The sequence below is a fragment of the Elephas maximus genome, chromosome 5, assembly GCF_024166365.1.
Source record: "Elephas maximus indicus isolate mEleMax1 chromosome 5, mEleMax1 primary haplotype, whole genome shotgun sequence".
Lineage (NCBI taxonomy): Eukaryota > Metazoa > Chordata > Mammalia > Proboscidea > Elephantidae > Elephas > Elephas maximus.
This window is the reverse complement of record NC_064823.1, coordinates 163,983,683-164,011,029: the sequence shown is the minus strand read 5'-3', so window position 1 is coordinate 164,011,029 and position 27,347 is coordinate 163,983,683. Positions and strand designations below refer to the sequence as shown.

At 48.7% G+C, this 27,347-nt stretch overlaps 1 protein-coding gene across 9 annotated transcripts in view; it reads right to left on the bottom strand.

The window, feature by feature from the left end:
- Window positions 1–13,119: 13,119 nt before the first annotated feature.
- The window catches only part of ABLIM2 (actin binding LIM protein family member 2), a 179,896-nt gene continuing 165,668 nt past the window's right edge, over window positions 13,120–27,347 (bottom strand). For 8 of the 9 annotated variants that reach the window (XM_049886708.1, XM_049886718.1, XM_049886707.1 and 5 more), the window contains one exon: window positions 13,120–15,112. In XM_049886708.1, the coding sequence (XP_049742665.1) occupies window positions 14,999–15,112 (114 nt within the window). In that variant the 3' untranslated portion in view covers window positions 13,120–14,998. Of the gene's footprint in view, window positions 15,113–24,986; window positions 25,132–27,347 lie in introns of those variants that run through there. The other variant, XM_049886710.1, reaches the window with a different exon arrangement.

Genomic DNA, 27,347 nt, shown 5'->3' with positions numbered 1-27,347 from the left:
CAGAGTACGACCTTGAGTATATACCACTTGAATTTAGAGACCATCTCGAGAATAGATTTGATGCATTGAACACTAATGGCTGAAGATCACACAAGTTGTGAGACGACATCAAGGACATCATATATAAAGAAAGCAAGAGGTCATTAAAAAGACAAAAGGAAAAATCGAAATGGATGTCAGAAGAGACTCTGAAACTTGCTCTTGAACATAGAGTAGCTAAAGCAAAAGGAAGAAATAATGAAGTAAAAAAGCTGAACAGAAGATTTCATAGGTCAGCTGAAGAAGACAAAGTAAAGTATTACAATGACATGTGCAAAGACCTAGCGTTAAAAACTCAAGGTGGATTCAAAAGAGGACATGGAAAAGGGATATCATTTCTTACATCAGATGGATCTTGGCTGAAAGCAGAGAATACCATGAAGATGTTTACCTGGGTTTTATTGCCTATGCAAAAGTATTCAACTGTGTGGATCATAACAAATTATGAATAACGTTGTAAAGAATGGAAATTCCAGAACACTTAATTGTCCTCATGCAGAACCTGTACATAGATCAAGAGGCAGTTGTTCAAACAGAGCAAGGGGATATTGCATGGTTTAAAATCAGAAAAGGTGTGTGCCACAGTTGTATCCTTTCACCATATTTATTTAATCTGTATGTTTAGCAAATAATCCGAGAAGCTGTACTATACAAAGGAGATCAAGTCATCAGGATTGGAGGAAGACTCATTAACAACCTTCCATGTGCAGATGATAACAACTTGTTTGCTGAAAGTGAAGAGGAGTTGAAGCGCTTAAGGATGAAAATCAAAGACCACAGCCTTCAGTAAAGATTACACTTCAATATAATGGAAACAAATATCCTCACAACTGGACCAATAAACAACATCATGATAAACGAAGAAAAGATTGATTTTGTTGAGGATTTCATTTTACTTCGATCAGCAATCAACACCCACGGAAGCAGTAGTCAAGAAATCAAGCAACATATTGCATGGGGCAAAGCAAATCTGCCCGAAAAGACCTCTGTAAAATGTTAAAAAGCAAAGACGTTGCTTTGAAGACTAAGATCGACCTATCCCAAGCCATGGTATTTTCAATCACTTCATATACATGCAAAAGGTGGACAATGGTAATGGAACACCAAAGAAGAATTGAAGTATTTCAATTATGGTGTTGACGAAGAATATTGAATGGACTGCCAGAAGAACAAATAAATCTGCCTTAGAGGGAGTACAACCAGAATGCTCCTTAGAAGTGAAGATGGAGAGACTTCATCTCAATTTATTTGACACATTGTAGGAGACACCAATCTCTAGAGAAGGACATCATGCTTGGTAAAGTAGAGAGTCAGTGAAAAAGAGGAAGGTCCTTGATGAAGTGGATTAACACAGTGGTTTCAACAATGGGCTCAAACAGAGCAACGATTGTGAGGATGGCGCAGAGACGGGTAGCATTTTGTTCTGTTGTACGTAGGGTCGCTATGAGTTGGAACGAACTCGATGACAAAACAACAACAGAGGGTGGGATGTTATGTACTGAATTGTGTCCCCAAAAGTATGAGCTGCAAATCCTAACCCCCGCACCTATGTTTATAATCCCATTTGGTAATGGATTTTCTTTGTTATGATAATTGCACAGTATTTTAGTGTAGGGTGTGTTTTAAGTCAATCCCTTTTGAGATACAAAAAAGCAAGCAAGCACAAATGGAGGGGAAGATACAAACCACGTGATTACCAAGGAACCTAGGAACACAGGCTGGAAAGAGCCAAGGACCTTCCCCCAGAGTGGACAGAAAGAAGAGAGAGAGAGAGAGAGAAAGTCTTGCCCTAAAGCCAGCACCTTGAATTTGGACTTCTAGCTTCCTAAACTGTAAGAAAATAAATTTCTGTTCGTAAAATCCATCCCCTTGTGGTATTTCTGTCACAGCAGTGCTGGGTAACTAAGACATGTGGGAAAATAAATGCCGGGGTGTATCAATCCAAGATTGTAATCCGCCCTCTGTGGAAACTCCTGACCTTGTTCGATGCCGGGAAGAGCTAGCTGGTGAAATGTGCTGCCCAGGATATCTTCGCACGCTTTTCCCGTAACATGTCTCTTGAGGAAAACATTAATTATGAGCTATTTATATGCCAAGATATGCTTCATTTCCATGACACTTTTGACGCAGTCTTCCTAGATACTGGGGCCTAGAGGGAGCAAAGGTCATCGATGGAAACTGGGCTCCCGTGGGTAATTCTGCGCCTGGTGGTTTAGGATGTGATGACGTCAGCTCACCAATGTAATGGCAATCCAAGAGCTACTGCATCAGTTATCTATTGCCGCATAACAAAACACCCGAAAACTTGATGTCTTAAAGTAACTAACATGTATTATCTGATAGTTTCTGTGGGTCAGGAATCCAGCACAGCTTAACTGGGTGCCTCTGGCTCAAGGTCTCTCATGAGACTGCAAGGAACCTGTCAGCTGGGGCTGTGGTCTCATATGAAGGCTTGATTGGGGGAGAATCCATTTCCAAGTTCACTTAAGTGACTTTCCACAGGCTGTATTTCCTCACTGGCTGCTGCTGGTGCTGTTTTTAGGTGCCATCAAGTCAGCTGCAACTCAGCGACCTTATATATCACGGAATAAAACACTGCCTAGTCCTGTGCCATCCTCACAATTGTTGCTATGTTTGAGTCCATTGCTGCAGCCACTGTGTCAATCCACCTCATTGAGGGTCTTCCTCTTTTTCACTGACCCTCTACTTTACCAAGCATGATGTCCTTCTACAAAGTTTGGTCCCTCCTGATAACATGTTCAAATAAAACGAGATGGAGTCTTTTTCTTAGCATCTAAGGAGTATTCTGGCTGTTCTACCTCTAAGACAGGTTTATTTGTTCTTCTGGCCATCCATGGGATATTCAACACTCTTCATCAGCACCATAATTCAAATACTTCAATTCTTCTTTGGTCTTCTTTTTCATTGCCCACCTTTTGCATGCATATGAAGTGAATGAAAATACCATGGCTTGGGGTAGGCGCACCTCAGACTTCAGAGTGACATCTTCACTTTTTAACATTTTTAAGAGATCTTTTACTGCAGAATTGCCCCATGCAATCCGTTGCTCAATTTCTTGACTGTTGCTTCCATGGGCACTGATTGCCAATCCAAGTGAAATGAAATACTCAACGACTTCAATATTCTCTTTGTTTATCATGATGTTGCTTATTGGTCCAGTTGTGAGGTTTTTTGTTTTCTTTATGCTGGTGCGTAATACATAATGAAGACTGTAGGCTCTTAGGGTTCTTCAGTTCATTACTGCATGAGCCCCTCCACAGCACAACTCACAATGCGACAACTGATTTCCTTCAGAGCTACTGAGTGACAGAGCAAGAGGGAGTATATGCCTTAGTCATCTAGTGCTGCTGTAACAGAAATACCAAAAAATGGATGGCTTTAACAAAGGCAAATTAATTTTTTTCACAGTCTAGTAGGTTAGAAGTCCAAATTCAGGATGTTAGCTCAAGGGAAAGGATTTCTCTCTGTGTCGGCTCTGGAGGCAGGCTTTTCTTGTCAGTCTTCCCCTGGACTAGGAGTTTCTCTGTGCAGGAACCCCAAGTCTAAAGGATGCACTCTGCTCCCGGTGCTTCTTTCTTGGTGGTATGAGGTCCCCAGCTCTCTGCTTGCTTCATCTTTTGTAAAATAAAAGGTGGTACAGGCCACGCCCCAGGGAAATTCCCTTTACACTGGATCAGGTATGTGACCTGAGCAAGGGTGTTACAATCCCACCCTAATCCTCTTTAAAATAAAACTACAATCACAAAATAGAGGACAACCACACAATACTGGGAATCATGGCACAGCCATGGACATAATTTAGCCCATGACAGCATATAAAAAGTAAGTCACAGGCTTTTTGTAACCTAATATGGAAGAGATCCATATTTATGCCTATTCCCAAGAAATGTGATCCAGCCAAATGTGGAAATTATAGAACAACATCATTAATATCACACGCAAGCAAAATTTTGTTGAAGATCATTCAAAAGTGGCTGTAGCAGTACATCAACAGGTAACTGACAGAAATTCAGGCTGGTTTCAGAAGAGGATATGGAACCAGGGATATCACTGCTGATGTCAGATGGATCCTGGCTGAAAGCAGAGAATACCAGAAGGATGTTTACGTGTGTTTTATTGACTATGCAAAGGCATTTGACTGTGTTGATCATAACTAATTATGGATAACATTGTGAAGAATGGGAATTCAGAACACTTAATTGTGCTCGTGAAGAACCTGTACACAGGTCAAGAGGCAGTCATTCGGACAGAACAAGGGGAGATGGAGTGGTTTAAAGTCAGGAAAGGTGTGCGTCAGGGTTGTATTCTTTCACCATACCTATTTAATCTGTATGCTGAGCAAATAATCTGAGAAGCTGGACTATATGAAGAAGAACGGGGCATCAGGATTGGAGGAAGACTCATTAACAACCTACATTATGCAGATGACACAACCTTGCTTGCTGAAAGTGAAGAGAACTTGAAGTACTTACTAATGCAGATCAAAGACCACAGCCTTCGGTATGGATTACACCTCAACATAAAGAAAACAAAAATCCTTACAACTGGACCAATAAGCCACATCTTGTTAAAAAGAGAAAAGACTGAAGTCATGAAGGATTTCATTTTACTTGAATCCACAATCAAGCAGCAGTCAAGAAATTGAAAGACGCATTGCATTGGGCAAATCTGCTGCAAAGGACCTCTTTAAAGTGTTGAAGGGCAAAGATGTCACCTTGAGAACTAAGGTGCACCTGACCCAAGCCATGGTATTTTCAATCGCATCATATGCATGTGAAAGCTGGACGATGAATAAGGAAGACTGAAGAAGAATTGACGCCTTTGAATTGTGATGTTGGTGAAGAATATTGAATATACCATGGACTGCCAAAAGAATGAACAAATCTGTCTTGGAAGAAGTACAACCAGAATGCTCCTTAGAGGCAAGGATGGCGAGACTGCGTCTTACATACTTTGGACAGGTAGCCAGGAGGGATCAGTCCCTGGAGAAGGACATCATGCTTGGCAGGGTCAGCGGAAAAGAGGAAGACCCTCAACGAGATAGATTGACACCGTGGCTGCAACAAGCATAACAACAATTGTAAGGATGGTGCAGGACTGGGCAGTGTTTCATTCTGTTGTGCATAGGGTCATTATGAGTCAGAACCAACACAATGGCACCTAGTAAGAACAACAACAGTACTGGAAGTGACATTTCATCACATTTGTTGTCTTCTACTCATTAGAAGCAAATCACTAGACCCACCCCTCTCTTAGGAGAAGGGGACTATACGAGGGTGGGAATATGAGGAAGCAGGGAATATTGGGGGCCACTGTGAAGCTGTCAAATGCAGCTTCTGAAAACAAGTGAATTTAAAAAAACCTTAAAAGCAGACATAGAAAACAAACACCCTATTCTGGGGACGAACAATGAGAAATACAGACAACTTCTCATCAGAAACGATGGGAGCCAAAAGACCTGGAATGTAAGTTTTGAAGCATTCAAAGACAGCAAAAACAAAAACTGGCAAGCCATATCCTCCAAAACCTACAGTCTCTGTCACCACTTCCATTCCTCGTCTTCAGTTCTCTTGATTCACAAAATATTAAAGGTCCTGTTCCCCAGCTGCTCCCAAGGATGCCGTGCTCTGCACTTCTTGGTGCCTTTGCAAACAGCAGTTCCTCAGGTCCCTATGGTGGTGTGGGTTTTAGAGAAATCCTAAGTTCAAGAGTAAAAAGAATCATCTCTTGAAACCCCGCCTGTGTGACCTTGAACAAGTTTCCTAGCTTCTCTGAATCTCAGTAACCACAGCCATAAAATATGTAGGATACCCATGAAGGATTAATCTGAGAATTAAAAGAGGTAAAAAAAAAAAAAAAAAAGTGTATGTAAATTACCTAGCATCCAGTAGGCATCTAGTAGATATATGTTCCTTTCCTGCTCAAACCCCATCTGGGAAACTCCTACTCATTTTTTCAAGACATAGATCGATTATCTCCTCTGTGAAGCCACCACACATTTCTAGGAAGGCATCCGTGATGGTTAATTTTCTGTGTCCACTTGGCTAGGCTGTGGTTCCCAGTGGTTTTGCCAAACACTAGACTAGTTGCTTTTCCATATTGTAATGTCATGTCTGACCGTCCACAGGGATGGTACAGGACCAGGTAGCATTTCACTTCCTTGTGCATGGAGGCGAAGTGAGTCAGGGGCTAGCTTGATGGCAGCTAGCAACAACGACATGCAGAGAAAAAAAAAATCTCTGAATATGAGGGTTTTGGGGGTCAGCAGTGCAGACTACAGCCACTGGCAAGGGGTGTACCTGGTCACAGTACAGAAACAGCAGTGACAATTGCCTCACCCACCCTTCATGGTCCCTCAGGGGTCTGCCGGAAGACACACCACTCTGCTTTTCACTGAGCCCTAGGAAGGTCGATTGGGTTGTTGCAGTAGGATACACCCTTACAGCTGCAGGTGAGGCTGGGGACACACTGCTGATGTCGCAGGTTGTGTTCACCCAAAGTAGACCTTGAAGCAAGGACCCAAATCCAGTAGTTTATAGGGGAGGTGGTCCCAGGAAGTATGAGGGATGGTAGCCACGAGAGGGTGTGCCCATGAGTAGGTGGCCATTGTGAGCAGCTGGGGCTCAACCCCCACGGGGCCCCAGGAGACTTAGTGAAAACGCTTTGGAGCTGTGACCTCCAAGGACCCAGGGGATTTCTCTCATGTGCATCGTGGGTTGGGTTTTCTTCCAAAGCTGCAGTAGCTCCCTAGCACTTCAGGCAGCCCCCCATGTAAGCTGAGCAGGCCTCCATGCCAGGAGAGCCCTTGGGCCAAGGGATGCAGATGTTCGTGTTAGAAGCCTACAGATGATTCAGGAATGATCAGAATGTAATAGGTACAGGCAGTGGAAAAGCAAGGTCTTCTTGGCAAGGCTCAGTGATGGTCTCACATGGAAGGTGCTGGAACCAAGGCACGGTCAGGGTACTGTAGAAGGCAGGGAAAGGTGTGACTCACTCAGCTAAACAGCCCTGGCTCATTTCCTGCCCAGGCCTTGCCCATCATTTCCCCTGCCTGCATGCCCCTTCCACCCTCTCCCTCACTCTGAGGGAGGAAGTCTTCCCAGCCTCCTCTTGCCTTAGGCTCCTTTTCTGCACTTGCCTCCCTCCGTAAAGGCACTTTTGCCCTGTGATGTGACCTCTTGTCCCTTTTACCATCTTCTCCACTGGTGTGTGAGCTGTCTTTGAAATATCCTTGAGGTTAGGGATGGTGGCTTATTAACCTCTTCTTCATCAGCACCTGGCTCAGCATATATTTGTTGCAGAGCTGGGCTATCTAGATGCAAGGAAGGGTGGTAACAGTTTGGGGATGGGAGTCATATGTTTGAAGTCTTTGCAGAGAAGACAGCTTCTCAGCTAGGCTTTGAAGGATGAGTAGGAGTTTGTCAGATGGAGCACCTAGACAGAGGGGACAGCCTTTACAAAGGGCACAGTGCTGGGGAGTGAGGTGAAAAGACGCTGGTGCAGAAAGTGGGCGGGGGGGGTCGGTAGAGAGGAGCAGTAAAGACTGGAGGGGGGTGGTGGCCATATGGTGGCCCCCTAAGGAACGAGCCCACTGAGGTCTCCAGGCAGGGACTGGCTCATCCACATCTGCGCAGCAGGTGGGTTGTTGCGGGGTGCCAAGTGTAGGGGATGGCTGGTGTGATAAGCACTGAAGCAGAGACACATTTGGGTGTTGGCCGCAGAGTGGATAACCAGGATCAGAAGTGACGTGCAGCTGAGGGAGTGTTTACTCCAACCTCTCGTTCAGACCTGGCCAGTCATGACACATCGTTACATAACAGATCCCCGGAGCTGCATCCATCTCCTCTCCCCGTCCATTTGTCAGGAGTACATTTATACTCAGGGACACGCCCTCCCAGCTCCACGATGCAGGATGGTGCTGGGTCCCAGGAGCACGGGCCCTGGCAGGGTTCCTCCACAGATCTCCCCCCACACTGGTGGGTCAGCCCTCCCTCACAGGTAGACCCCTCACCTAATACCAAGGTTCCCTCCACATTGGAAGTAGAGGCTGGGGAGAAGAAGATCATGAGCAATGAGGACTAGCTTCTAGAATGATCCAGCTCAGGTATATTAAGGCTTGAAGAGGAGGGGCAGCCTGGGAACCAGGAAAGGGGAGTGGAGCAAACAGCGGCAAAAGCAGGGATGGCCCTGTGGTACTTGAATCTGCGAATGGCATCCCAACACCTGTCTCCGAGGCCAGCCAGAATGGGTTGCCCGATCTCTGGCTCCTTGAGATCAGCTTATCCATCCAATAAACCACATGTTTCTTGAACAGGCTCTAGGGAGCCTTGGCTCGATGCAATCAACAGTGTCTTGACTAGAACATCTTTCTTTGTGACCACTGCTGCCGCTACCCATGACATCCTGGAACATGCGACACCCAGATCTCAGGAGACCAGAGCAAGGACTCACAGCCAATCAAGGGCAAATAAACTGGGATATAAGTCAGACCCAGAGCTAGGTCTCCCCCCACCCCCCCTCACACACATGAAATAGGGAAGTATGGTATATCCATGTGGGGCAATGGTGGCTCAGTGGTAGAATTCTCACCTCCTACGTGGGAGACCCATGTTCAATTCCCAGCCAGTGCCCCTCATGTGAAGCCACCACCCAATATCAGTGTGTTGCTGTGATGCTGAACAGATCACAGCAGAGCTTCCAGACTAAGATGAATTAGGGAGAAAGGACTGGAGATCTACTTCCAACACTCAGCCAGTGAAAACCCTATGGATCACAATGGTCCGATCTGCAAACGATCATGGGGATGACGCGGAATTGGGAGGTGTTTTGTTCAGTTATGCATGGTGTCACCATGAGTTGAGGGCTGACTAGACAGCAGCTAACAACAGCGTTGGTGTTATCAACCACTTCTGAGAGAAAGATGTAGGGGAGGTAGAATCTGACGTTGAGCTCAGGGTGAGTGAGCAGCGATATGTGCCTTCAGGTAAAGCTGCTGTGATCCTGAGCTGCACGAAGAAAAAAGACTGGTGCCATTGAGCTGTTTTTGACCCATAGTGACCCTATAGGACAGAGTAGGACTGCCCCCACAGGGTTTCCTAGGCTGTAACCTTTATGGGAGCAGATCTCCAGGTATTTCTCCCACGGAGTCAGTGGGCGGGCTGAACTACCAATCTTCCGGTTAGCAGCCGTCATGCCACCAAGGCTCCTTAGAAGAAAATGGATGATGCCTGCCATTATTCCTTCCCTTGTGCATTTCCTTCTTTGTGTGTGCTTTTGGAAAAATGGATAAGCCTGGATCCAGACTTGACACAGCACCAGGTACTGATGTGTATGCAAATTTTAGAATCTGAGGTACTGGCATGTCTGAATTAAGTGGCTTCAAACCTAAAATTTCAAACTTCATTGTGAATTAAACTGAGAATTTCATTTCTACTCTTCTAAGAAAACATTCTGCAGTGGTTATGGGCTATGGTTGCTAACCAAAACGTTCGCAGTTCAAATCCACCAGCCACTCCTTGAAAACCCTATGGGGCACTTCTACTCTGTCCTGTAGGGTTGCTGTGAATTGGAATCATCTCGATGGTAATAGGTTTAAGAAAACACTTGGCCTTTTGTCAAGTTTTAATGCTTGAAAAACAAAAGTCCAGTGCCTCTTGAGAATGTTTATGAAGCTGGCCCCAAATAAGGTGCCTTACTGATATGTTAAATGAAGTCCTTACTGTTGTTAGGTGCCGTCAAGTCAGCTCTGACTCACAGAGACCCTATGTACAACAGAATGAAACCCTGCCCAGTCCTGCACCATCCTTGCAATCGCAAGTATGCTTGAGTGCCTTCCAACCTGAGCAGCTCATCCTCCAGCACTATATCAGACAATGTTCCACTACTATTCATAAGGTTTTCACGGCTAATTTTTTCAGAAGTAGACTGCCGGGTCCTTCTCCCTAGTCTGTCTTAGTCTGAAAGCTCAGCTCTGACAGCTGTCCACCACAGGTGACCCTGCTGGTATTTGAAATGCTGGTAGTATAGCTTCCAGCATTACAACAACACACAAGCCACCACAATATGACAAACTGACAGATGAGTGGTGGTAAACGAAGCTACCCATTGCCGTTGAGTCAATTCTGACTCAGAGTGACCTTAAAGGACAGAGTAGAACTGCCCCATAGCGTTCCCAAGGAGCACCTGGTGGATTTGACCTGCTGACCTTTTGGTTAGCAGCTGTAGCTCTTAACGGCTACACCACAAGGGTTTCTGATAAATGAAGTCAGAATGTATAAATAACTTTATAGTCAAGATAGGCATATAACAAGCCTTATCCCTGTTCTGACTTCCTAATTCATTTTTACTTATTGGGATTTTTCCAGCACTCCGCTAGGTCTTTGTAAATTGGTAACTAGGTAGAAACTAAATTTTTTAGAATAAGGAGGCAGATCACAGCTGTAAAAGCTTTGACTCTAAGACTGTAAGAGTGCAGAGATTTGGGCTTTAACTTATGTAAATAAACTTGCCATCTTAATACTGTCAGGAATTTCACCAGGGATGCTTGGGCTCTATCTTACTCCTCCTTAACTGAATAAGTAATTGTTACATTTTAAAAGACAATAGATTTAGAGCTGATTTAATCTTCACTCTTTTCAAGGACTCCAATTAAGTTGACTCAGCCTGCAATACATCGCTAAAACTCCACATCAAGAATGTTTATATGTTTCGCTTTAGAAATATTGCCTTAATCAAATTGTATCAAGAACAATAGATTTGTGTTAGGCTAGAAATTGATGTTAAGAAATTTTGTAGTTTAATTGCCTCTTGTAAATTTTCCTTCCTTCTCTTGAAACTGCTTTGATGTGAACTCTTTTGCATTTGTTTACCCTGACTGTGAAATACCTCATTGTTCTGCCTGCAAAGCAGACTGTGTGCAGCAGCCTTTTTTGGATATTACATGTTTTTGCCAATCCATGGAGGGAAATTATTCCCTCAATTATGTTTTTGTTTTAATCAGAGTATTGGCCTAGTGTTTACACAAAGACACGTAGTTACTTCTGGCATTTCCACATTGCCATGTTTCACTACCTTGGATGCTGAGTGGAGACTGGGCAAACATCTCTGCCTGGCCGGCTGGCCCTGCCAAACTCTGCCCATGAGGGTATTGGAGGGAGTAGGCAGTTCCTGTTCCTGTGATTGCCACCCCTCCCATGCTTCTTCCTGGGCAGCAGCAGCAACACCTTCTGGTAGCAAGAGCTGGACCCAGTTTTCCGTTTCCCAACACTTGCAGAAGAAACTTCAAGGTGCTCCATCTCCAAGATACCAGGCCCAGCCAAGCATCACCCTCCTTGGAGGTCTGGGCCCCTCTGCTCAGTTTCTAAAAAAACAACCCAAACCTGTTGCCGTCAGGTTGACCTTGTCTCCTGATGACCCCATGTGTGTCAGAGCAGAACTGTGCCCCACATGGTTTTCAGTGGACAGTGGAGAAGGGTGTTTCCGGTCCTAGGCAGGGAGGTTGCCCATGTGGTACTGGGGCTGCTGCCTGTTGCCCTCAGTTCTTAAGCCCTCTGGAGGTCACAGGCACTGAGCACACTCCATGCTTGTAGCCACACCTTCATCAGGTACATGGAGGCAGAGGGCTGGTGGGGTGGAGGTCCACTGGCCTTGAACCTCAGCTGGGCCTCCTGGAGTGCTCCACACTGCCTGCCTACCCCTTCATTTCCCTCCCAAGTGGCCATTCCAAAGTTTCATGCTGTCCCCTTATGCCCCGGCCCCCACCCTGCCCCACCCCATTTTTCCACAGAGGACAGGTGAGACCAGCCTAGACTTCCCGGCTCCTGCCCTGAGTGTATTCACAGGTGAGCCCCTTTCCCTCCAGCCCCCGATGGGCATGAGCAGGGTTCCATTGTCCAAGGTTTCTCTCCAGCTCAGCATCCTCCTGCCTCTTCCTTAGCACCACCGCAGTCACCCTCTGGCTCCAAAACTCTGACCTCTCCTTCTCTACCCAAGCACATAAACTTGTTCACACGTTCTGTAGAAAAGGGACTAACAAAAAGATTTTTTTTTTAACCCCTCTCCCCACCATCATCCATCTGTCGTTGGTATCTGGTCTATGTCACAGCTCAGTGCCTTGAGAGTTGCCTAAGCTCCCTGCCTCAATTTTCCCACAGTTCATTTGCTCGTGCTCTGTCTGGGCTCCAGTGGCCGACGTGTCTCCAAAGCCAGTGACTGCTTCTTGGGCCTGGCCTGACCGGCAAGTGGCCCACTGACCACCTTCTTCTCATGAGACCACCCCTGTAACTCCATGACATCACACTCCATGGTCCTTGCCAGGCCCCTTTGTAAATCCCCCCTCTTCCCTGCCTGCCCTGTGGGGGTTGGTGTCTGCATCACACAAAACCTCCAGGGTTGTTAGAGCAGAGCATTCAACATGAAGAATTATTCACGAGGTGTAAAGTCACTAACAGGTGACTGAAAGGGTAGAAAGAATTCTACGGTGTCCTGGAGGCGGCAATGGCAGGAAGCAACTAGGATGGGGGGGCAGCAAAAGGGAAGGTTGGCGTTATTAAGACTTAGAAACTGAGCAAGAGTCCCTGGTGGTGCAAATCATTAAGCATTCAGCTGCTAACTGAGAGGTTGGAGGTTCAAGTCCACCCAGGGGTACCTCAGAAGAAAGGCCTTGCAATCTACTTCCAAAAAACCAGCCACTGAAAACTCCATGGAGCACAGTGCTACTCTGACACACATAGGGTCGCCACGGGTGGAGCTGGCTTGACGGCCACTGGTCTCCCCTCCTGACTTGGGGGCAGCTACCATGTATTATCCATCCCAGCCCTGTGCCAGCCCTTAGTATGGGTGAAAAAGACGTCCCTGAGCAGGCAGAGGTACTAACCCTTAGCCACTGCCTCGTGGGTTCCTATGACCTTGCTCCTGTGGACCCTCAGTTTCCCTCTGTTGACATCTCCCTTGCTCCCTGGACACGCCCAGGGTGCACCTCCACAGACCTCTCCCCAAACACTTTGAAGAATGGGGCCCGCGCAAACAGAAATGACACACGCTCACAACAAGCGGTTCCATACTTTCATCAGTTTTTTATTTTCCAGGCTTCCTTGGGATCGGAAAGAACATTGCGTAAGTGGGGAAAGGGGGTTTCCAGTGGCTCAGGCTCAGGTTGCTAAACAAAGGAAGCATATAAGGTGCTAGAGCCCCCTCCCTGGCCAGGCTGGGCTACTGAGAGGCTGGTGCAGAGCAGACGTGTTTCGGGGCTGCAGGAAGCTCACAGACAGCAGCATCAGGACAGACGGCAGAGAGCAGCCTCGCATGTGAAGCGGGGGAGACAGGTGTCATGACTTCACCAACCTCTCAACACACCCTAAAAACGCTGTGAGAGATACTGTATTGTCATCCCCACCTAAGTACAGACACAGGGGCAATGGTGGTTTGTGGCAGAATTCTCGCCTTCCATGTGGGAGACCCGGGTTCGATTCCCGCCGATGCACCTTGTGCACAGCCACCAGTCATCTGTCAGTGGAGGCTCGCATGTTGCTATCAGCTGAGCAGGTCTCAGCCGAGCTTCTGGACTAACAAAAGTCAGTCAGTGAAAACCCCGTGGATCACAATGGCCCAATCCGCAACCAAGCGTGGGGATGGCACAGGACCGGGTGGCGTTTTGTTCTGTTGAGCATGGGGTCACCACGAATCAGGCTGACTCTACCACAATGAACCACAACCAACTGCAAACACAGACCTGTGCTGTTAACATCCCTCAGCGGGGAACCTGGTCGCCTCTGCGCCTAGCACCCTGCAGACTTCACGAGAGGACGATGCCTCTACCCTTCTCTCCCCTCGAGGGGTTGGTGGTCTGCTTGGGGAAGACACGAGTGTATCATCCCTGGGGTGTGTGTGGGGGGCGCGTGTTACCACCCTGGCGACGTCACAAGGAGAGTGCGCCAAAAGCTGCACAGCATCAAGGCTGGGTACAGGGAAACCCTTTATCCCCAAGCTTTGCCATCAGAGTTGGATGCTTTCTCTCCAAGGCTTGAAAAATAACTGCTCAGAACACAGCGGGGGCTACACCCCATGCGTATTTACAAACAGCACTACTTGGGAGGGGTCTCTCCCTAAGGTTCCCTGTGTGACATGTAAAAAAGAAAAACGAGAACAGGAACAACAGACGAGGAGGCCTATGTACGAGGAAGACTCCGAGAAGCCACACAGACACGAGCAGTGGGGATAAGGCTGGAGGCACTCCATAAAATTAAACTCTTTATATATGTCGTCTTATGTCTAACTAGGCTATACTTTTTAATAAAATAAAAACTTTCATGTGACTTTAAAGATATCATTGAGGCAGCTAGGGGATGTTCTGTGAGAAAGTTGCCGTGCACGGGTGGGGCTCTGGAGGAAGGGCGCTGTTGGCTAACTTTCATCCCCAAAACAAGACCAAAAATCGCACACTTGCTCCAGGCTCTGCCACCCTGGGTGCCCGCATCCCTCTCCCGGCCATGCACAGCTCCTGTGCCTGCTATAGGCAGGAGGTAAGTGCTGAATTGGGGGGGAGGGGGTGAGTAGACACCCAGAAGCTGTGCGCCCACCTGCACGTGACTGGGTCCTGAAATCCCAAGTCCCAGTCACACTAGCCCTGAGACTGGGCAGTGCCAGGGCCGGAGAGGTGCCTGTCTATCTCCTGGGACAGCTGTGGAGGCAGCTCTATTGGTGCAAACAGTGGGAAGAGCCATGTTGAGTGAGGTGCCTGGGTCCTGAGCTACGGGCAGGAGTGTCACCGGCAGACACAGGGCTACCCCGTGGCCCCCAGCCCAGCCCTCCAGGCGCCCACCACCTGCCCTTATCAACAAAGAAGCCAGGAAAGTGCAATAGGAGGGCTTTAGCGTGGCTCTGGACAGGCGTCCCGTGTCTCTGCCGCCAGTACACGTGTGCAGAGGCGTGTTGGCGGCTGTCAGAACAGCAGGGCCTTCTTCTTGAGGTCATTCCTCTTCCAGAGGGCCAGGCGGTCAAACTCCTCCATGCTCATCCCAAATACTTCCTGAAACTCCTCCGGTGACAAGTGTCTCTTAAACAAAGGAAAAACCAGAGGGGACAGTTAGTGCTTGGCTGCACCACAGCCACGCATCCAGGGCAGGGGCAGATCCCTCCACGTGCGGGGGATCTCTGGATGCCCAGATTCCTTCTGCGTCCTCATCGTTCCTGGTGTGCAGACAAGGAACCAAGCCCGGAGGAAACAGACTCTGTTAAACTCTGTGACCAGTGGCTGGGGACACAGAATGACTGGTGGTTGGGGACATGGAGTGACCCATGGTTGAGGACGCAGTGACTGTGGCTGGGAACACAGAATGACCCCTGGTTGGGGACAGGGGTCACTGGTGGCTGGGGACACAGAGTGTGAGTGTGGTCCCCATGTGGCCGCTGTGGGGAACAGTGTGGTGGCTCCTCAGTCAGCTGAACACAGGGTCACCACAGGACCCATAATCTCACTCCCAGGCACACTGAAGACAGGTGCTCAAACAAAACATGTCAACGGACGTCCATGGCAGCACTACCCGTGTAGTGAAACGTGAGAACAACCCAAGTATCCATCAACAGATGACGGATGAAAAGAATGTCGTCCGCGTGCACATGGAATACTAAACCCCCTGCCGCTGAGTCAATTCTGTCTCATAGCGACCCTGTAGGACAGAGTAGAACTGCCCCATAGGGTTTCTAAGGAGCGCCTATAGCTCTTAACCACTAGACCACGAGGGTTTCCACGTGGAATACTTCTCAGCCGTAAAAGGGGTCATGTCAGGGAGCAGCAGGAGGAGAGGAGGCACCACCCAGGAAGAGGAGGAAGAGGAGAGCCAGCTGAAGAGTGCCTGTCCCCAGCCCCTGAACACAATCAGTGCAGGAGAGGCACTGCCCACCCCTGGGAAAGGAGGCCACACCCAGGCTGTTACAGACTGAATTGTGTCCCCCGAAACACAGGCTATGATCCTAAGCCCGGCATCTGTGGCTGTGATCCCATTTGGGAATAGGGTTTTTTTCATTAGGTTAATGAGGTCATATCCGCACAGGGTGTGTCTTAAACCCAATCCCTTCTGAGCCATATAAAGGCCAGCACAGACACAGAGACAAGCAAGCACAAACGGGGCAGACAGATGCCATGTGGACATCGCTGAGGAACTGAGGAACACCAGGGCTAGGGGAGCTGGGACCAGGATTTTCCCCCAGAGCTGACAGAGAGAGCCTTCCCTTAGAGCTACACCCTGAATTCAGACTTCTAGCCTCCTGGCCTGTGACCCCCCCCCCCCACGTGGTGTTTCTGTTATAGCAATGCCAGGAGACTCAGACATGGGCCCTCCATGAACCAGCCGGGGCTGGCTCTCTCCTTTCCAGGACCCACAGGGTCTACAGGCTCAGCCCCAGGGACTCACTCAGGCCTGCATCCCAACCCTCCAGCCAAGCAGCCCTACATGTTCCCCCACCCATAGGAGCCCCCTTGTGCTGCTGGGAGGGCCAGGGGGGAGGGACAGAAGGAGGGCCGCATGGGGTCCCAGCTGTGGCTTGTTACCCTGAGGCCACTCGCAATGACCCCCGCTGCTTTTCAGACCCCAGAACTGCTGGGCCCATCCGAAACCCACCAAGGCAGGCTGTGTGGAGGGGCCCAGCATCTTATTTGTCACAAGCCTCATGGAACAGCTGATAGCAGCCAGGCATGCTAGCCAGGGGTGCTGGCCCCCTGCCACCATGAAGTGAGAACAGAACTCGCTGCCTGAGTCAGCTAGGGGATGCTTGGTCAGGTGAGTGCACACCCCCCAGAGGGACCTGTTCATCTCCCCTGGCTTCAGCGGTGTGGGCTTCAGCACCCCCTCCCCCAGCCTCCAAGTCTCCACTGCCCGCTGGTGAGAAGGGCTTCAGGCATCTGCTCTGTGCCCCAGAGGAGCTGATGCCAACATCAGCCCCCTCGCACGTGGGCAGCAGTGTTCACCTCAGCACCGTTCGCCATGGCCACGTTCCACAGTTGGGTGTCCAACAGCAGAACGGATACACAAAACATGGCACACACCCACAACGTGACACACACCCACAACAGACTACTACGCAGCCATAAGGAGAAATGAGGTCCCGATGCACGCCACAGCACGGATGTACCTTGATCACGTGCTGAGCCAAGTAAGTCACGAAAGGACAATTGCTGTATGAGCTCACTGATAGGAAATAGGCAAATATATAGAAGTCAAGGTGACTAGTGGTTCCCAGGTGAGGGGCGGGGGAGAAGAGTTTAGCTTGGGGGCAGTACGTTCACGTTCACGGTGGTGGGACAATCTGGAAAAGGATGGGGAGAAAGGTAGCACAAGAAGAAGAATGAAATCAATGTCACTGAATTGCACACGTAGAAACTGTTGGATTCGTGAATGTTTTGTGTCCTGTTATGTATATTTTTATCACCAGAAAAAAAAATTCCTTTGCCCCAGGCCACATGACAGTCAGGGTCCCTTCCCCTAGGGGGCTCTTCTCGCTGCCCCACGTGCTGGCCACAGCAGGCAGACATGGCTGGCATTCACCCATCCCCTGAAGTCTCCCAGGAGTGGGGCAACCTCACCCCAGGTGCCTGCCAAGGCCAGCAGCAGAGCTCTTCCTGAGCGCAGGAAGGAAGCCCAGGGCATGGCCTTTGTGGAGGGCGGCGGCTGCTTTCCCGACAGCCTCATTCCTCAGTCACCCTCCCCCAGGATGCTGGCTGTGCAGCCTGGTAGGGGTCCCACGTGTTTGCCAGGGGCTGTCTGCCTGTCCACACACGCACCCTGGCAGGGCAGCATGCTGCAAACGCCCCAGGCCCAGGAGCCGGACACATCAGGATTCCAGTCCTGGCTCCATCCCCGCCCGGCTGTGCTGAGCAACTGGACCTCAATTTCTCTGTCTGTTAAATGGGAATATTCACACTGACTCTCTGCTTTCACCCACCGTCCCTCTGCTGAGATCGCCACTCCACCAGCTGCTCAGGTGAGTCCCACTCATCCTTCTACCTGGGCTTGGGTCCCAGCTCCTCTAGGAAGCCCCTCCTAGCTTCTTGGCTTGCCTTGGGTCTCCCAGTGTCAAAATCAGCCGTGTGTTAGAAAATATTTGACAACTACCTCTCTGAGGGAAAATGCCCTGATGTGTCGTGCTTGGTAATTCCCATGGTGTTGGCGAAGAATGTGGAATATACCACAAACTACCAGGAGAATGAACAAATCTGTCTTGAAGTACAACCAGAATGCTCCTTAGAAGCAAGGATGGTGAAACGTTGTCTCAAATACTTTGGACATGTTATCAGGAGGGACCAGTCCCTGGAGAAGGACATCATGCTTGGTAGAGGGTCCGCGAAAAAGAGGAAGACCCTGAACAAGATGGATTGACACAGTGGCTGCAACAATGGGATCAACATAACAATGACTGGGAGGATGGCGCAGGACCTGGCAGTGTTTTGCTCTGTTGTACATAGGGTCCCTATGAGTCGGAACTGACTAGATGGCACCTATCAACAACAACAACATGGTGTAAATACTTGCACATAGCCGACCTCAAGCTGCCAACCCGAAGGTGGAGTTAGGAAGAGATGCAGGAGCTCACACGATACATTGTTTCAAACATTCAGATACAAAATTGCTCACTGTGTTTACAATTTTTTAATGTTTAGATACAAAAGACACACAAAACCTTAGGTCCACAGATGACAGCACAGTGCAGTAAATAATGAGCAAGGGATAAGTCTGAGTATTACCTTTGTTTGAAACGTTGTTGTTGTTTGAAATATAATTTATTTAATTGTAAGTACATAATTTAATGTTTAGTAATGGCTGGGTTTAACGATGAGTTGGAAAACTTCCTGAAGAGTTAACAGCTCTTGTGAGACCTTAGGAACAGCCCCAGCAGACACTGAGGGTCTGTGGTGTTGGGGTCCCTCACTGGGCTGGGAGCACCTCCAGGGCAGGGCTGGCCTCCAGGACCTCTGTAGGACCAGTGACCTGCCTGAGACAACTGGTGGGAGCTGCGGAAATGTGCCCCAACCTCACCGAGCGAGCGAGGGAGCAGGTTGTAGGATTAGGAGAGAGAAGGAATGTGAAGTGCTTTGCTCCACTGGGGAGTCCTTGGGTGGTGAAAGGGTTAACATGTTCAGCTGCTAATTGAAAGATTGGCAGTTCCTGTCCACCCAGAGACACTGCAGAAGAAAGGCCTGGCAATGTACTTCCAAAAAACCAGTCCCTGAAAACCCTGTGGGGCACAGTCCTACTGACACATATGGGTTGCTATGAGTCGGGGCTGAATCGACAGCGATTGTTACTGGTTTGCTCCACTGCAGGCTGTTATGGGTTGTGTCTCCCCAGAAAGGTGTGTTAAGTTCTAGCTCCTGTACCTGTGAATGTGACATTGGAGAACCTAAGTCCTTCTTTGGCGAGGTAATCAGTTACATCCCTGGAGTACGGTGACTCCCAGGCCTAATCAACACGTCCCAGCCTCCCTCCCTCCTGCTGACCCCGCGGCCCATGCACACTCTCCTCTGCAGCCCCATCAGGGCCCCAGAGCCCCAGGCCTGGCCTTTGAGGCTGCCCCACCTGGCCCTTCCCCCTGTGCTCTCCCAGTATCAAAGGCTATTCTCCACCACACAGAATTGCTTGGGGTTCCCCATCCCTCAGCTCATTTGGGCTTGACTGGGAGGTCCTGGTTCTGGTACAGACCCATCGCTGGGCCACATGGATGCAGCTTGGACCCCTGCCTTGTCAGCACTGGTCCCCATCCAACTGCAGACAGTGAGCGGCTGCGGCAGAGGCTGGTAGGGCAGGGCTCGGGTCCCTCAGACAGGCGGGCAGGTCCAGACAAAGGCAGCCTTCTTCACTAGGGCCCTTGCCAGACACCTTCCACCTGGGCTCTTCCTGCTCGACGGCCGCAGGTGTGTGTCCAGCCTCAGGGGCCTGGTGGAGGCAGCTCTGGAAACTCCACCCCAAGACAGCCCCACCTCAGCCACCTCTCTCTCCTTCCGTTCTGCAATCCTGTGGCCAAGCCCCCTGGAAAATTCCTGAGCACGGGGTTAGGGAGTGGCTGCCTCGAGGGGCTCATCTGGATGGTGCCTTCAGCCTTGGCCAGACATGAGGGTCCTGCTCACCGAGCCATCAGCCCCCCTTGCTCTCTCGCCGCCGAGAGCGAAGATGTGTATGCTGAAAGCCAGGCACAGGAAGCCACTAGAAACTCACTGTCAACACTCTAAAGGGGCCAAGGGTGCCTCCTCCTCAGACTGGGCCTCCCACAGAGCAGGTCCCAGAGGGTAGCTGAGATCCCAAGGTGGGGGGTCCTGGGGTGCTGCCCACTCCCAGAACAGAGAGCATAAGACCACAGGAAGGGCTTCAAACCCTGCCTAGGATGGGCCTCCCGGAGAACCCTTGCTGGCCTGTGCCCTACCTGTGGATCATACCCCAACCTGCCCTCACTGCCCCAGGTCGACCCTTCCAGGGTCAAGGAGAAGCACTGTGCCCCCTCAGCGCTAAGTCACCTGCACTTACTGAGTACCTGCTGTATGCTGATCAGGGGCCTTGCTCTGGGGGACCACCCTGGCTCTCTCGGCCCTGCCTTCTAGGCCACAGTACCAGTCAGCACGAATCTGATGTCCTCCCCTGCCCATGACCGCATGATGCCCACTGCCCCAGCCAGAAGGCATGGTCCCCCACCACAGAGTCACAGTCCGCCATGAAGGCACAGCCCCCCCACCACAAAGGCACAGCCCCCACCATGGAGGCACAGCCCCCCACCACCGAGGCACAGCCCCCACCACCGAGGCACAGCCCCCACCACCGAGGCACAGCCCCCACCATGGAGGCACCGTCCTTTGTCAAATCCTACTGACTTGACTCCCCACACGCTGCTGAGTCCACCTGCTTCTGGCTCCTGCACGCAAGCCCCAGAGGCCATCACTTCTTGTCTAGATGACCACACTGCCCTCTAAAGAGTCCCCTACACCCACACAGCCAGCCCAGACTCCACACAGTTCACACCACACATCACATCACACACCTACATCCACCTGAAAGGCATTGCTCTCAGGCCAAATCCCAACCCCTTTAACGCAGCCCAGAGCCCTGCAAAACCTGGCCCGTCTGCATCTGCACCCTGCTCAGGTCCAGCCACCCCGGCCTCCTTAAACCAAAAAACCAAACCTGTTGCCGTCGTATCAATTCTGACTCATGTTGGTTAGGTGCCATCGAGTCAGTTCCGACTCATAGTGACCCCGTGTACAACAGAACAAAACACTGCCCGGTCCTGCACCATCCTCACGATTGTTGTCATGTTTGAGCCCATTGTTGCAGCCACTGTGTCAGCCTATCTCGTTGAGGGTCTTCCTCTTTTACAACGACCCCCTGCTTTACCAAATAGGATGTCCTTCTCCACAGACTTGTCCCTCCTGATAACACGTACAAAGTATGTGAGACAAAGTCTCGCCATCCTTGCTTCTAAGGAGCATTCTGGTTGTACTTTTAGCAAGACAGGTTTGTTCATCCTTTTGGCAGTCCATGGTTTATTCAATATTCTTCACCAACACCACAATTCAAAGGCGTCAATCCTTCTTTCGTCTTCCTTATTCATTGTGCAGTTTTCGCACGCATATAAGGTGACTGAAAACTCCATGGCTTGGATCAGGAGCACCTATGTCCTCAAGGACACACATTTGCTTTTTAACACTTTAAAGAGGTCTTTTGCAATAGATTTGCCTAATGCAACGTGTCTTTTGATTTCTTGACTGCTGCCTCCATGGGTATTGTTTATGGATCCAAGTAAAATGAAATCCTTGACAACTTCAATCTTTTCTCTGTTTATCATAATGTTGCTTACTGGTCCAGTTGTGAGGATTTTTGTTTTCTTTATGTTGAGGTGTAATCCATACTGAAGGCTGTGGTCTTTGATCTTCATCACTAAGTGCTTCAAGTCCTCTTCACTTTCAGCAAGCAAGGTTGGGTCTTCTGCGTAACGCAGGTTAATGAGTCTTTCTCCCATCCTGATGTCCCGTTCTTCTTCATATAGTCCAGCCTTTTGGATTATTTGCTCAGCATACAGATTGGATAGGTGTGGTGAAAGAATACAACCCTGACGCACACCTTTCCTGACTTTAAACCAATCAGTATCCCCTTGTTCTGTCCAAATGACTGCCTCTTGATCTATGTAAAGGTTCCTCAGGAGCACAATTAAGTGTTCTGGAATTACCATTCTTCGCAATGTTATCCATAGTTGATTATGATCCACACAGTCAAATGCCTTTACACAGTCAATAAAACACAGGTAAACCTCCTTCTGGTTTTCTCTGCTTTCAGCCAGGATCCATCTGATATCAGCAGTTATATCCCTGGTTCCACGTCCTCTTCTGAAACCGGCCTGAATTTCTGGCAGTTCCCTGTCGACATACTGCTGCAGCCGGTTTTGAATGATCTTCAGCAAAATTTTGCTTGAGTGTGATATTAATGATATTGCTCGATAATTTCCACATCCGTTTGGATCACCTTTCTTGGGAATAGGCATAAATATGGATCTCTTCCAGTCAGTTGGCCAGGAGGCTGTCTTCCATATTTCTTGGCATAGACGAGTGAGCACCTCCAGTGCTGCATCTGTTTGTTGAAACATCTCAATTGATATTCCATCAATTCCTGGAACCTTGTTTTTCGCCAATGCCTTCAGAGCAGCTTGGACTTCTTCCTTCAGTACCATCGGTTCCTGATCATGTGCCACCTCTTGAAATGGTTGAATATTGACTAATTCTTTTTGGTATAATGACTCTGTGTATTCCTTCCACCTTCTTTTGATGCTTCCTGCGTTGTTTAATATTTTCCCCATGGAATCCTTCAGTATTACAACTTGAGGCTTGAATTTTTTTCTTCAGCTCTTTCAGCTTGAGCAATGCTGGGTGTGTTCTTCCCTTTTGGTTTTCCATCTCCAGCTCTTTGCACATGTCATTATAATACTTTACTTTGTCTTCTTGAGCTGCCATTTCAAATCTCCTGTTCGGCTTGTTTATTTCATCATTTTTTCCTTTTGCTTTCAAGAGCAAGTTTCAGAGTCTCTTCTGACATCCATTTAGGTCTTTTTCTTTCTTTCCTGTCTTTTCAGTGTCCTCTTGCTTTTTTCATGTATGATGTCCTTGATGTCATTCCACAACTTGTCTGGTCTGCGATTGCTAGTGTTCAATGTGTCAAATCTATTCTTCACATGGTCTCTAAATTCAGGTGGGATATACTCAAGGTCATACTTTAGCTCTTGTGGACTTGTTCTAATTTTCTTCAGTTTCAACTTGAACTTGCATATGAGTAATTGATGGTCTGATCTGCAGTCAGCCCCGGCCTTGTTCTGACTGATGATACTGAGCTTTTCCATCGTCTCTTTCCACGGATGTAGTTGATTTGACTCCTGTGTATTCTATCTGGCAAAATCCATGTGTATAGTCACTGTTTATGTCGGTGAAAAAAGTTATTTGAAATGAAGAAGTTGTTGGTCTTGCAAAACTCAATCGTGTGATCTCCAGCATCGTTTCTGTTACCAAGGCCATATTTTCCAACTACCGATCCTTCTTTATTTCCAACTTTCGCATTCCAATCACGGCTAATTATCAATGCATCCTGATTGCATGCTGGATGAATTTCAGACTGCAGAAGATGGTAAAAATCTTCAGTTTCTTCATCTTTGGCCTTAGTGGTTGGTGTGTGAATTTGAATAATAGTTGTACTAACTGGTCTTCCTTATAGGCGTATGGATATTATCTTATCACTGACAGTATTGTACTTCAGGATAGATCTTGAAATGTTCTTTTTGACGTTGAATGCAATGCCATTCCTCTTCAACTTGTCATTCCCAGTGTAGCAGACCATATGACTGTCTGATTCAAAATGACCAATAGCAGTCCGTTTCAGCTCACTAGTGCCTACGATATCGATGTTTATGTGTTCCATTTCATTTTTGTCTATGTCTAATTTTCCTAGACTCATACTTCGTACATTCCAGGTCCCAATTATTGATGGGTGTTTGCAGCTGTTTCTTCTCATTTTGAGTCATGCCACATCAGCAAATGAAAGTCCCAAAAGCTTGACTCCACCCATACCATCAAGGTCTATGCTACTTTGAGGAGGCAGCTCTTCTCCAGTTGTCTTTTGAGTGACTTCTAACCTGAGGGGCTCATCTTCTGGCACTATGTCTTTGGCTTGAAATTCAAACAACGAAACTATCACACCCCCCGCCCCCCCTTCAAATCTCCTGCTCTCTCAGCAGGTCTGGGTGGCTCTGGATGGTCTTTCAAATGCAAATCTGAGTGGGGCTCAGGTTTTCAACCTTAGACTTCACTCTAAACACAGAGCTACTGCATTCAAACAGCCTGTTTCCCTAGGGCAAGTCCTAGTTCCTCTTTTAGCACATTCAGTTGAGTATTGGCTGAAGGTGGAGTCACACCCTCTCTGTGATCCTTAATTCCCAATATTCATTTCTACCATACATTTAGGTCTGCTTTTTTTCACAACAGCAGGTAGGAGAAGCATTCAATATCCATAGTACATTCAACTCGACACATAATCCTAACCACATAACCCTTTTCTAAAACATTCTAATTGCATCTTTTCTCCATCCTTTAGCTATCTTTCCACGCACAGGCATACGGCCATGCACCTCGGGCTGGGTGGAACCAGTAGACCGTGTTCTCCTATAAATCATCCTGCTTATCTGGACTGGCTTTTGCCCCAGGCCTCTCCAGGTGGGGCTTTGCTACCCACAGCTGTGGCTTTACGTCCCTTCAGCCATTACCCCCCTGCAGCCATTACAGGCAACAACAACCAAAGCAGCCATCCCGGAGTCAAAAGTTTCACTTCCCAGGCCCCTTCTTCTTTCTCTTTCTAAATTCCATGCTTTCATGACTCTGGAGCCACTGCAAAGAATCTCACTTCTGATGCCAACTGTAAAAACAGCCTGAAGACAGTGTCTGGCCTCTTCTAACTTCACGAGAGGGAAGGAGAATCAAGAACAACAGCCCAAGGCTGATTCCTATGAGGCAGAGGTCAGACAGCGCGGCTGGAAGTGTTTCTGGCTTCCCTTCCTGTGCTACAGACAGAGTGAACAGTGCAAAATGTCAAGTGGTTAATATAATATAGCATAGCATAACATTATATATATGTATAAATTCATTGTCGTTGAGTTGATTATGACACACATCGACTCTATAGGACAGAGTAGAACTGCCTTCATAGGATTTCCAAGGAGCAGCTGGTGGATTTGAACTGCTGATCTTTTGGTTAGTACTCGAGCTCTAAACCATTGTGCCACCAGGGCTCCTAATATAATATAATGATATGAGAATGGTGCAAAGGAGCCCTGGTGGTGCAGTGGTTAAGTGCTCGGCTGCTAACCTAAAGGCCGTTGGCTCCAACTCACCAGCGACTCTGTGGGAGAAAGACGTGGCATTCCGCTTCCGTAAAGATGACAGCCTCGGAAACCCTGTGGGGACTGCTCTACCCTGTCCTACGGGGCTGCTCTACCCTGTCCTACGGGGCTGCTCTACCCTGTCCTACGGGGCTGCTCTACCCTGTCCTACGGGGCTGCTCTACCCTGTCCTACGGGGCTGCTCTACCCTGTCCTACGGGGCTGCTCTACCCTGTCCTACGGGGCTGCTCTACCCTGTCCTACGGGGCTGCTCTACCCTGTCCTACGGGGCTGCTCTACCCTGTCCTACGGGGCTGCTCTACCCTGTCCTACGGGGCTGCTCTACCCTGTCCTACGGGGCTGCTCTACCCTGTCCTACGGGGCTGCTCTACCCTGTCCTACGGGGCTGCTCTACCCTGTCCTACGGGGCTGCTCTACCCTGTCCTACGGGGCTGCTCTACCCTGTCCTACGGGGCTGCTCTACCCTGTCCTACGGGACTGCTGTACCCTGTCCTACAGGGCTGCTGTGAGTTGGAATCAACCGGACAGCAGTGAATTCTGGATTTGGGGTGATGCAAAGAGTTAAGCGCTCAGCCGCTAACCAAATGGTTGGAGGTTCAAACTACCCAGAGGAGCCTCAAAAGACAGGCCTGGTCATCTGCTCCTGAAAGCTCACAACCTTGAAAGCCCTATGGGGTGGTTCTACACAAGGAGTCGGAATCAACTCGAGGGCAGCTAGCAGCAACAGCAGTGAACGCACACGTCGCCCCTGGAGGACCTGGTCACGGATTCATCATGGAATCTCCAAGAACACGCCCGAGGGTGCGTCTCTCTACTCATTCTTCCTCCTTGAGCTCAGCGGGGCCAGCAGGCACACTGGAATGTTCACCACAACGGAGCACACCCCCACTTTTTAGCAACTGGGGCCCCACCTGCAAGCTTGGAGCCGGGACATGAGCCAGAAGGGACTCAGAAGGGGCCATGCCCAGCAGGAGGGAAGGGATCCTGGTGTTTCTATTTCAGCTTTATTTTTTGACATAAAAACAACTCATAGCTGTTATAAACGTCCAGAAAAATTTAAAGGAGCACGTACAAATCCCATGGAACGGTCCCGCCTGCTGATTCTGCGGGAGCGTGCTCCCAGAAATCTCCCTGTGCACATATACCCAGGGTGACAGAATTCATCGCTGGATAAATAGGGCCCACACTGCATGTAACCAGTTGCCATCAAGTCGATTCTGACCCGTGACAACCTCACAAGTGTCAGAGTAGAGCTGTGCGCTGTCGGGCTTTCAATGGCTGATTTCTCTGAAGTAGGTCACCTGGCCTTTTTACTGAGGCACCTCTGGGTGGTTAGCAGCCGAGTGCATTAACCGTTTACATTACCCAGGGACTCTCATTTAAATTAAATTCTTCAAAATATTTATTACTAAGGTAAGCTGCAGGGTTATTGGACTTTACCCAGTCCATACAGACTGAACAGGTATGGTGAAAGAATAAAACCCTGACGCACACCTTTCCTGGCTTTGAACCAATCAGTATCCCCTTGTTCTGTCTGAACAACTGCCTCTTGATCTATGTAAAGGTTTCTCATGAGCACAAGTAAGTGTCCTGGAATTCCCATCCTTCTCAGTGTTATCCATATTTTGTTATGATCCACACAGTCAAATGCCTTTGCATAGTCAATAAAACACAGGTAAACATCCTTCTGGTATTCTCTGCTTTCAGCCAGGATCCATCTGACATGAGCAATGATACCCCTGGTTCCACGTCCTCTTCTGAAACCTGCCTGAATTTCTGGTAGTTCTGCAAACACTTTTGAATGATCTTCAGCAAAATTTTACTTACATACGATATTATTCAATAATTTCCACATTCGGATTACCTTTCCTGGGAAT